The sequence below is a fragment of the Rhea pennata genome, chromosome 9 (assembly GCF_028389875.1).
Source record: "Rhea pennata isolate bPtePen1 chromosome 9, bPtePen1.pri, whole genome shotgun sequence".
Taxonomy (NCBI): Eukaryota; Metazoa; Chordata; class Aves; order Rheiformes; family Rheidae; genus Rhea; species Rhea pennata.
In genome coordinates this window covers 2903814-2916234 of record NC_084671.1, presented here as the reverse complement: position 1 = coordinate 2916234, position 12421 = coordinate 2903814, and the positions used below count along the sequence as shown (strand labels likewise).

Below are 12421 nucleotides of genomic sequence, written 5' to 3'. Positions count from 1 at the left end.
AAATTGTGGAGGTTAAATACATCTGTGCTCTTACATATTCAAATTGCAATATACATTCTCAATCACTTACAGATCATTCATTTTAAAACAGGCCTTACTGGCAAAAGACTGCTGCTCCTAGTTACATCACTAACTGAATAGTGGCATCATTCAGTCTGTCTAGCCCTTGTCCAGGTAAGCCTTCTCCAGAGTACTCCTGATGTCTGTTTTCTTCTATGCTTGTCTGATTTGTCTGCATTTACAGTAAAAAGATAACTGACTTACTGTTCATCTGTGAACACCTTTACCATTGCCATGAACAGAGTATTAAAGTTTTATATCACTCCTCCTTAAGGCTGGGTCTGTCATCACCTGCTGAGAGAACCGCCTTGGCTGTTCATTATGAACAAGGCCTGTTCATTAGGGAATGAACAGATTTACTTTATCCAGATTACTCTCAGATTTATTTTATCCAACTGTGTATTACTTGGCTATTTTTTTTTTTTTTTTGCAAAGCAGATCGTGTGAGAGATGAAAGAAAAAGGAGAACTGCCAGCCCTCAGAAACACCATGGCTGGGGAGATGTACCTGCCGGGCCCAAGGAAGGTAGCTTTTCCTCACTTCTTGCGAGCCGAGGAGGCTGTTTCTGGCGCTCTCAGGGCTCCGTGGGGAGCTCTGGGGCTGTCTGCGACCTGCGGGATGGCACCCCGGCCCCGGGGACAGGTTTTCTAAGGGGGAAAAACAAAATAACAAATAACAAACAAAGGGAAAAAAAAGCCTGAGGGAACGCGGACCTAGCGCGGTCTGCGCATCGGGCGGCGCCTGGAGGCGTGCCGGCTGCAGGCAGCCGTTAACGGTCGCCGGCCGCACGCGACGATTTGAAATCGGCGACGGCGCGCGCCCCGCCCCGCCCCGCCGCCCGTTGACTTTCGAACGGAGCGGGCGGCGGCGGTTGGCCGCGGCGCATGCGCGGCGGCGGCGGCGGGGCGTGGCTCGCGCCGCGGCGTCCTTGGGCGGCGGCGGCGCCGCTGTGAGAGGCGGCGGCCGCGGCTCGGCTCGGCTCGGCTCGGCGCTGCGCGGTGCTCGGTGAGCGGCGAGGTGGCGGCGCGGGGGTAGCGGCTGGCCGCGGCGGGGTCCTGGCGGGGCTGGCCGCGGCCGGACGGCGCCGGCCTTTGCTAGGAACTCGGCGCTCCCATGCGCTTGGCGGCGCTGGGGGCGAGCGCCTGGCCGTTAGCGGCGAGGTGCCCCGTTACCGCGGCCGGGCGCGGGTGGCGGCCGCCGTAAGCGAGGTGTAAAGGTTTAACCCGTTCAGCCTGGGCCTGGCTGCGGCCGGGTCGCGCCGTCTTCCCGCTTCGCCGCTGCCCGCGGGGCTGCTCTGGGGCAGCGTCGGTGCTCCTCATTGCCGTGCCCTGCTCGTGAGGTCGCGGAGAGCGTCCGTTTTCGGGGTCGTGCTTCGTGTTCGTGCAGCGCTTTGCATAAGAAGCTGTTTCAGAAGTATTTGACCTGATGTCGCAGCCCCGATGCGCGTAATCGATGCTTCTACCCTCAGTAGCGTGTCTGAAACTAAAACCACCTTTGACGGGGAACAGCGTCCTAAGCAACCTCTGCCCTCCCCTTCTTTCAGTCGGTTTTCTCCAGTCTTTTGACCTCGGCTAGAGATGTTCGGGTCAGGCGATGGGCAGTCGCGTCCAAGGAGACCCTGGGCTGGTCCTTTCCTTCAGCAGGTTGGCACAAAGTGCTGGCTACAGGTTCCAGCAGCGATAGTGCCCGCCTGGGAGACTTGTATGTCCTTGGGCGCTCAGGTGTCGCGTAGCTGAAAGCTTATTTCGTTTTCCTCATTTGCATTGCTGTCTGTGTAACCTTAGCAAGTCTGCTGCCATTATTGTTTACTGCTTATCCTGGCTGTTAACACAGATGCAACTCCCATCGCTACCTGTAAACTCGTCTTCAGGGCACCCAATGCTTCGGGGTTGTTTTTGTGTTGAAGATCGCGACAGTTCAGAAATGGATTCAGGCATTCCTGTTCAGGGGATGTGTTAAGGGTTGGGGGGTGGGGACATGCTGGCATGCATATCTTCTGTGCGCCCTGCTTTCGGAGCTGAGAGAGGGACTCCAACAGGTAGGTGACAGGTAAAGGTGTCTGCATTCCTCCTCCTGGCTCCGTTGTGTAATATGAAAAGGCAAATGACAAATTAATAGTAAAGTCCAGAAGCTTTGGCAGAGCACAAGAGATCCGGGATGGAAAGTGAGTCAGTGAAGGAAAGTAAGTACGGATTGGACAGAGCAGCGTAGCTTTTTTTTGAATGTGGTTAACTTGTGCAAGTTTGTTTGTAGTAGCAGATAAGGAGCCAGTGGAAGGATGTAAAGAAGGGAGCTGTCTGATCAACTTGACAAACTAGATAGACTTCTCAGCTGTATGCATCTCTTCTCATTTCATAAAAAATGTAGTGTAAAAGTCTGAGATGATTTATCATAGCTGTAGTAGGAATGGGAAGTGTTGTTGAAATTTGACTGTTAATATAGAAAAAATCAAGACTATAACATTCCTGATAGAGAATTACTGTGACCTGAGTGTGGGGTGTTTGTGGCATGGAGAAAGCAGTCCAGCTGAAATGGACTTGCAAATAGAAACAACAGACATAGTTTACAATTCTAACTTTTGATGCCTGGGATCATGTTGCAGCTGTGTAGGAGATTCCCTGCATTTTGATGAACTGACAAAGGCTGGAGCTGCAGCTCAGCCACTTTTCTGAGAGTAAGTTCTGTCACCCTTTAAAATGAAGGTGACCTGTAAATGGAAAACACGGTACAAATGTCATTTAGCCTCTTATTTTTCACAACATAAACCTGGGCTTCTGTGCTAGTGGTACAGGAGGGCTTTCATGGACCACTGTGGTACAGGAAGGCAGTATTTTAAGTGGGGTTTGAAATGCAAAAGGATCAAAGTCAAATATTTTAAAAATAGAGCATCTTTCAGAAGAAAACAGATGTCATTTTCTTTTGTGATAGTCAAGCAAAAAATTGTAACAGTTGAGATTTAGAGTATGGTAAACTGTCACCAAATACCAAATCTACTTTTTAATATTCTTCAGTGTAGAATAGTGGTGTATTAGCTTGTTACAGCTGGCTTTTGTAGTAAAGCTATTAGATATTTATTCATCTAAAAATATGCGTACTATGTATTCCAGTTATAATTATTTCTAAATAATGGCTAGCATAATTAATTAGATGAATAGTGGCTGGATCCCTGGGTGTGGAATGCAGTATTATTGATGAATACACTATATAACTTTGATGTGCTTAAATTATTATTTTTTTAAATTCAGACTCGTTTAATGTGTATAAAGAAAAAGAAAACTGATCAATTTTGAAATGTTGAAATTACTTCTGCTGCAGAAGGCATGTATACATGACATATTACATGTTTTCATCTAGTCTGCAGTATCACTAAGTAAAAGAAGATAAAGTCATACCCAATTAGAAGGCCTTCTATTGCTAAAATATTTCTGGAACTCATTGCATTTTTGAAATACCTTCTATTTGAAATTTTCTTATGCTGAGTAGCTCTCAAAGTAATTTTTAAAGCTCTACTGAGTACTAGGAGGTTTTGTGATTCCCCCCCCCCCAACTTTTCTCTACCAAAGTTGTTTGGAACATTTGAGGAAAAGTATCTGCTGTGTGCAGGGAAGCAGTTTACCAACTTCCTGCTCCTTCCTCCCCTACCCCCAGAAAAAATATAGTTGTTTTCTTTTTCCCCTGTTTTCTTCACTCTGTGATGTTATGGTCCTCCCCTGTCTTTTTTTCTTGGTGCTTTTTGTCTCTCTATTTCTACTAATTTATTTCCAGTATTATTCATGCAAGGAATATTTTTTTTATCTGCACTGCTACCAAAGCAGGATGAAATCAAATCTAGGTATGTCCACCTTTTCCTTTCCTGGTATTTCTAGAAGGTACGGCTACCTAGCACAGTTATTTAGAATGACTTAAAACATTCCAGGGTATATATAGCAAATACCAACATCAGTAATCTGAATAATGTTTTGAAATATATGAACGAATGGGTAGCAAAGAAATGGAATCTAATTTCTTCTGGGACCTGCCCACGGCCCCTCTGGCCATGCGGGGTTGGAGACGGGAGTGCCTCGCACCGGCCACTGCGCTGGGGGCTGCGGCCGGGCCGAGGTCTCCGCTGAAAGCGAGAGCTACGGCCTCAGCAAGGACGGCTCTAGTTGTTGAGGGCTGTTTGCGAGCAGGCAACTGCTGTCACTTTCAAATTTGTGAGTTGCCTGGGAAACAGAGCAGTCTGTTTCTGTGGAAATGGGAATTTGACTCTCTCTGGCTAGCGGCTGCGAGGATCTTGGGTTACGAAGCAGTCCTGGCGCTGCGTGCAGGCCGCTAGGTTGGCCATGCTTGCTGTGGTGCTAACTTGAGCAGACTTGCAGCAAGATGCGAGTATTTGCTAGTGGTAGATACTGTGAAGTTAAAAGCTGTTTTCTTTAAGAAAGTTAAAGATATTCGTAATAGTGCTAAGATAAGTTTTGTAGGTTTACTATTTGATTTTTATGATAGCAAGCAATTATTTTGCAGTTTAATCCATTTTTTGAAAATTAATTTTATCCTATCTTTTCCGTAACTCAAGTGATCCAAACCTTAAAAAGAAAATTTCTCTCTTTTAACAGTTCATTTGAACTACTGCCTTAGATTTAGGAGAAAAGTGCGTTGAAAGCTAGATTTAGGAAAAGATAGATTTTTAAACATAAGGAATTTTTTGAACTATATTTATTATATATATTTATATAGAAGGAAAAATTGAATGAGGTTGTTTACTAAGGGTTGATTTTTCTAACTACAAGCAAGAACTTAACAAATCTCAGTTAAGTGAAGGTGGCATTCCTGAGACTCTTTCTTACTGGAAATATATTTTAACTTTTACATCTCTTTACTGTGGGAATGCATTGAATTTTCAAATTGTTGTTAGTGTTGGTTTTATTATTGATGCATTACTTTGTTTCAGTGTCTGGAATATATCCCTTAAAAATATGAAACTGTTAACATAAACTGAAATAACCTACTTTTGTCACATTGACTGATTGGGAAAACTGGAAAATAAAGGGCAAAAATAAAGATACAAAGAGAAATATTTCATAGTCTTTATTAAGAACAATATGTTACCTAAGTAGATTTAGTGTCAAAATGTTATGAATATTTTTTGCTAAATGACTGCTAGTACTTGATACTAATTCGCTGTAGCTAGGAGAATACACTATTTGATCAGCCATAAACACTATCATGCATGTTTTAAAAAGATTTAAGAATGGTGTCCTTTTTTAGTAGGTTGTTTTTTTCTGACTTTTGTCAAGGTCTGTTTGAAAAATGTAGTTCAAATAAGTGAACTAATACTTTAGCTTAATTAGCTAAAAAAAAGTAGTTACCTGAAATATGTTGGATAGACTTTTTTTTTGTTTTAATTAATCAAAATTATGTTTTGAATTTAAAATTGACTTATTTAAAAAAAAAAGTAACACGTAATACTTCCATGAGTTAAACTGGGTGTTTCAGGTAATGATGACCTTCAACTATTAGACAATTTTTATCATTTTCTTAATTACAGTTTAAAAGAAGTCTGATCAGACTTTCATAGCTAAACACTTTTGCTTTTGGGTATACTAAGCTGTCTGAATAAAGAGAGATAAACATGCTTATATCTGTACCAGAATAAGCTTCTCTCTTAATAGCTGACTTAACTCTCAAAGAACCAGAGTCTAAGAACTTAGCTTCTGATTTCCATCAGTTTAGCTCTGTGACTTCTGCAGGAAAAATACTGCTTATTTATTGTAACTTGTTCAGTGGATAGTGCCAAATTTTATCCTTACTGGTTTTCATGATTCCAAATTCAATTTAAGGTTTTATTTGTAAAGAAAAGTATAATAAATGACTAAGTTATTGTTAAATAAATTAAAATAAAGTGAATCTTACTAATCCTGATGTCAATGTGCAATGATATATCTATGCAAAAGTATGTTACTGCATTTAAGACGGCACATTTGAATAAAATACCCTCCTTAAATGTAGCTCATAGCCAGTTATCTTCCTGACTGAATAAAATAAGCCTTCAAAGGTTGAAACTCAATAGCACCTCGTGCAGCTGTGATAGCCCAGCTGCATGTTATCACTATGAGATTTAGGGTTAGACCCTAGGTAGGGAGTTTTTGATAAATACCAATACTTGGACTGTTTCTTTTTGCAGTGTAGCTAAGTCTAAATACTTGATCTAGTATTCATGAAAGGGACAGGAAAGTATGACACAGGATAATGAAAGTTGGAACTACTTTCCTTATTTTTTACAAAAAAAAAAGTTATTTTGAAAACCAATGTTAACGTTGTTTGTGACTTTTACACTGTGATTTCACTGAATTGGCAAATAAATACAAGGAAACATTACAAAAGATGAAAAATGAAAGCTAGTTTTTAAATTTCGTGGTTAGAGTAACCCAGGAGTTAAAAGGAGTAACACTACAAGTCTAGTTACTATTAGTAGTAATTAAGGACCAGTAAGTTAGACTCTCTTGTTTGGTCTGGAAGCTATAGGTAGCTTTTAGTAGATTTGACTGCTTAATATTCTGATGACTATTTAAATTAGAAAAGTATTATTTGAAAAAAGTTACAAAAATAATCTGTTAATATAGTTATTATGCTGTTCTTAAGGGGATAAAACTACTAACATTGGGAGAGAATTTTTCCAATTCTTAATTTATTTAGAAACTTTAGCTCTGACTTTTATTACTCTCTGCTACTGGTTCTTACTTTAAAAAAAAAATCTCATCTATTGCTTCTTTTTCCACCTTTTAAGGTAGGAGGTGGAAATAGGAAACAGTATCTAGTCACTTAAATATGGATGATAATTTGATAAAAACTTTAAACCATTGCGTGCACGCACACACATGCCCACAATCAAAATACTAATTTGAATTAGGCTACTTGTTGCTAAATTTCATGTTGAGGTGCTTAGGTCAATGAAACAATTTTAAACTAGTGGATTTGTAGAAACAGATTAAATTGTATTTCCTTTTTGTTTTTGTTTCCTTTTGTAGGACATGCATCACTTTGAGGAAGAATTAACATGTTCCATTTGCTATAGTATATTTGAAGATCCACGTGTTCTACCGTGTTCCCATACATTTTGTAGAAATTGTCTGGAAGGTGTTATTCAGCTGTCAAGCAACTTTTCCATTTGGAGACCACTGAGAGTTCCGCTCAAGTGTCCTAACTGTAGAAGTATTGTTGAAATTCCTGCATCTGGTACTGAGTCGTTGCCTATCAACTTTGCATTAAAAGCTATTATTGAAAAATACCGACAGGAGGATCAGCCTGATGTTGCAACCTGTAGTGAACACTACAGACAACCACTGAATGTTTACTGTCTTTTGGATAGAAAATTAGTGTGTGGTCACTGTCTTACGATAGGAAAACATAATGGCCATCCAATAGATGACCTACAAAGTGCCTACGTAAAAGAAAAACAGAGTTCTGGAAAAATTCTTGAGCAGCTGACAGATAAACACTGGACTGATGTATGTTTGCTTATTGAAAAGTTGAAAGAACAGAAATCCCAGTGTGAAAACGTTGTTCAAGATGATAAAAAAGTAGTACTACAGTATTTTAAGAAACTTAATGATACATTGGAGCATAAAAAACAAGCATTGCTGACTGCACTGGATGAAGTTAACAAACACATTTTGGAAGAATATGAGCCTCTAATTGAAAAGTTGAAACAAATAAGGGAAGAACAGCTTGAATTAATGTCACTGAACACATCTATTCAAAAAGAAGAATCCCCACTTATTTTTCTTGAGAAGGTTGATGATATGCAACAACGTATAAAAGCTGTGAAACAAAAGCAGCTACCAGATGTTAAACCTGTTGAGATTTATCCAAGGGTAGGGCACCTGTTGAAGGATGTGTGGTCTAAAACTGAAATTGGTCAGATCAACAAGATCCTTACTCCAAAAATAAAACTGATTCCGAAAAGGAAGTTATGCTGCAAAAGCAGCGAAAAGGAAAGAGGAAAATCTAAAGAATCCTTTCAGGCTGTAAATCCTCTAACAGTCATGCTACTTCTTATAATAATAGTGATAACTCTGCTTTCATTCCACAAACAGATATCATCAGTTGTAAATGAAATTACTGCTACTTATATTTCAGAATTCCTACTATTTGTTTATGAAGATACCTGCACCCATTTGCAGACTGTAGTGGATGCACTGTGCCATGTGTTCAATTTACTGATGGAATTTTGGGGTAGAATTGCTTATTTTTGAATAATGCAAATAATTGGTTTAAAAGTTAGTATAGGAATCCCTATGATATCCTCCTTAAGTTTCTGCTTAAAAGCTGGGTTGCTTATTAAAACTACACATTTTTCTTTCTTCATCGCCCTCCTTTTTCTGTTTTGTTTATATTTTCCTTGCATCTAGGTAGAACACCTAGGAAATTTAATTCTCAGTTGAATGAGAAGATTTACAATGAAGAGGCTCACTCTTCTGCTTGTTCCGATATGATAGGTTGGTAAATAACAAATAGTTGGTTTTCTATTTGTTTAAACTGGAAGCCAGTCAGAAATAATGTCTGTAAGAAAGCTATAAGCAACTTACAAATTATAACCTAGAAGGGTTTGTTAAAACTCTTCTTTTATATTATCCTTTTCATTTACTATCCTTTCTTCCCCCTTTGGTAACATAGTTTAAGTAGTTTTGTAATAAAAGCACTGTAAAAGAAAAAAAATCCTCAAACCCAAAACAGGCTAGTCTGAGAAGAATAAGTCAGTCCCTACTTCTGATGTACATAAAGCTTATTTTTTATTCTACTGACCTCTCTCTAAGTGTATTTTAATTGCTACATCTGTGATCTTTTAATCATGTACTAGTTGACCTGGGTTTCATTTTGTTGATTCCTGTTTCCTAGTGGATGATACAGTTTCATCTTTTTAAAAAATATCTGTGTCTAATAGTTTGGCGTCTTTCAAGTAGTTACCACAAATTTTCAGATCAGTGTCTATGATGCTTCTGGTAAATAACTGAATACAATTTTTAGATTCAAGTGTGTACAAATTATGTATTATTTAGTCTAGCGGGAAGTTCCTGCTGCTTACTAAAATGAACCCTGACTTTTTGCTATATCATTTAATATGTAGTGAAAATAGATATGTATTGTAATAAATGGCAAAAGTCTCATTGAAATTAGTGGTATAAGGATGTCAAATGTTGTTAAGAACCCATAAAGTAACTTGAAAGTGAATGTAATTTATTTTCAGCTTTTCATCACAAAAAATGGAGATTGTTACCTTGATATAGAACAAAAATGATGGCATTTTATTCTATAATCAAACATTTATTAATGCAGTTGTTTTCTTTTGATGAAATACTCCAGTCTGAACTGTGTTCAATAGCAAAAATCCCGATGAAAGTAATTTTTGACCTTCAGTTATTAATAAGCTGATTACATTATGTACTGGAATATCCTTTAAGCGTTGCAATTAGAATATCATAACACAAATGAGCTTCCAATTAATTCACTAATGACTATAAAAACCAAAAATGAGTATTTACCATGTCTAATTGTACGTGATTTGTTCAAAGTGAAAAGATGTATATTCTGGTATAGCAACATTCCTTGGCTGTTGTATATTTTTAAATAATAAAAGTTGTTCAAATAGAGATTGAATTCTGAGGCTAGCCTGTAGCTGCTTGACATTTAAGAAGCCCTTTGGAAACAAAACATGCTCCTTCCTACTTGCAGACGCTGATGAGGGTCCTGCAAGATACTAGTTGCTGCTCTTGACTAAAGTGAGAGCTGAGCACAAGGTTAATCCTTGGGTTTGATTATGTGAGATACCAATTTAAGCCTAAATAAAGATTCCAAGAATATTGGCATCTAGATACTAATAAAGTGTTAATTAAGCCTAGCCAAACAAATACTGTCTACCACTATTCTGTGCAGCTTGGTGATTTTTATTATTTCTGTTGGAATGAAATGTATGAACAAGCAATGCTTGAGAAGAGTGGGCTTTGCCTGTTTATTAGGAACCGTTTCTGTAACCTGTACTGAAGTTTCCTATAATCTCTGTTAGTTACAAAGGCAAATCCCATTAATTGCAGAGGTTGGGTTTTGAAATAGTATTTAGGTATATCCTGGGACTTTCAACTGCTCTTATTAATTTCCCAGTAAGATTTTGGAATTTGGCTCTCTAGGATTTTCTTTTTTTTAAGGCCCTGCTATACTGCTGTTTGGCATGTAAGTCAGTCCTGAAACCTGGTGCTAAGTGTAAAGCAACTACCAAATGAGGCTTCTTTTTTGACCTATCTTCCCATCGTTTGTTATTTTTCATAACAATTAAAATCTTGCATGTTGTTTATAGTGCAGTTTTATTTTTCCAGACAGTATGAATTTATAAAATACCTTTACCACTGATTAAAACATTTAGTATTTGTACTTATCAATGTACTATATATTTTAATAAATTTGCATACAAATAAAATGTATTCTTACATTAGGCTTGACTAATACACCTTGATTTCCTACTGTACAGAACTCTTCCTTTAATCCTAAGTAGAGCTGAAATACTGACCCCCCCCCCCCCCCCTGCCATGGAGGAGGAGGAGACTTAAACTTCCAGTTTATCACTTGGACTTGCAAACACTTTCCCTGCCAGGTGACCAGCGGTGAGGACAGAGGAGGTACAAAGGTGGCCTCTGACCACTTAGCGTTATTGGAGATCACTTTTTCAAGCTCTTTTTGCAGATGAAAATAATCAACAGTTGTTCCCTATTCACCACCTCCTGCTGTTAACAATTATAGTGTCCTGTCATAGGTTTCTCTTGCTCTTCAGTCAAAGCTCAGAAATAGCTTATTTTCCTTACCTGTCATCCACTTCCCAGTGACCATGTTTGTCTACAACTTGATCAGCAACTTTCTCCTCTGGTTCTTTACCTGGTTTATTAATTATTCCTTCAATGCTCTTTAGAAGAGCTGCTTCTTGTATTGTACCTTTTTGTTCTTGGCTAATCTCGCCCATAAATTTATTCTGAACCTGTACTTCAAGATTTTTATAGTTTCATTTTAATATGGGAAGACTAAAACCATACACAGCACTTGAGACTTAACTTACACTGTGGCAGAGAAATTCTTTGTTTTTTTTGTCTTTTTTAATGTTATGCTTTTCTGTTTGACTGACACTGAGGAGTAGTAATTTAGATCATATACCTACAGCTCCATTTTATGTCTATTCATTTGCACTTGTTTAATGTAATCTTGATGTTTTAATGTTACATTAAAAGCACATTTCAACTTCTCCCCCCTCACTTTATAACAAATTATTTACAGTATCCCCCCCCCATTTCTTTTTCCAAACCAGCTCTCTGTTGCTGATCATGTCTTGGATTTCAGGTAAGTGAAGGTATGATGTGGGGAGTACAGATGCTGCTGTTCTTGGAATCGCATGTTCTTTGCTGTCCTTGTCCTCTTACAAAAAAACATCATTAAATGATTTTTTTTTTCTTGGAAGCATAACAAACATTAATAGAGAAAGATCTGACTTCTGTGAGAAATAGTCGGGTAACTCCTGAGGCATAACAGAAGTGAAATGAAATATCAAGTAAGATAAATGCTTTTCCTGTCAGCTGAGATATCAATGTGATACAGCTATTGAAAATGCCATTTGAAGATACAAGAGAGACTTCTAGCTATGCAATGGGAGAACACAAGATGCTGGTATGAACTCTGGAGTAATAGACACAAATTCCAGTTAGTGAAGTATAAAAAAGTCTGAATTCAAAACATGCAGATTGAGGTGTTGATAGGGAATGGGAGAACTGACGAGCTAAGTATGCAACAGGAGTAAGGACTAGCTTTACATATTCTTCCATGACAACAATTTAGCCCTTAAGGAAATGCTGGTAAAAGTTAGCAGGTGATAGTTACGGGGGAAATAATAAGCTGCAAGTGTGCAGCATGGCAGTGTGAGAGTGCAGCTTGCTGGGTCTAGGAAAAGATAAAGCAATATTCTCTATCAAACCACAGGAAGAGAAAGGGTAGGAAGATAACCACAGAGAAGAGCTTTTGAAGCAGAGTCAGTTCACTACAAAATGGCTACAAATACCTGTTTTGATTATCATATCATAAAACATTACCTATGACAAGAGCCAAGTACTTTCCAGTTTTGCATCCTCGTAACATCAAATCTAAATTATTTTGTATGCCAGCTTCACTTTCTGGAACTCTGAAGTGTTTTGATACTTGAATAATGACACTCCGATAGCATTTAAAAACAATTTGCTTGCTTACTTACTTAATATATACAGAGGAAAAAATTAGAACTACATGCAGAACCCAAATATTGGCATAAAGCCTAGCAATGGAATACTAAAATGCAGGTAGATACATCACT

The 12421-nt window shown here is 38.5% G+C and overlaps 1 protein-coding gene across 1 annotated transcript; it reads left to right on the top strand.

The window, feature by feature from the left end:
* The first annotated feature begins 991 nt into the window (after positions 1-991).
* On the top strand, positions 992-10528 carry TRIM59 (tripartite motif containing 59). Its single transcript, XM_062583165.1, has 2 exons — positions 992-1065; positions 7071-10528. Exon 2 carries the CDS (start codon positions 7074-7076, stop codon positions 8295-8297), a length of 1224 nt encoding a protein of 407 aa, XP_062439149.1. The 5' UTR covers positions 992-1065; positions 7071-7073; the 3' UTR covers positions 8298-10528.
* The last annotated feature ends 1893 nt before the right edge of the window (positions 10529-12421 follow it).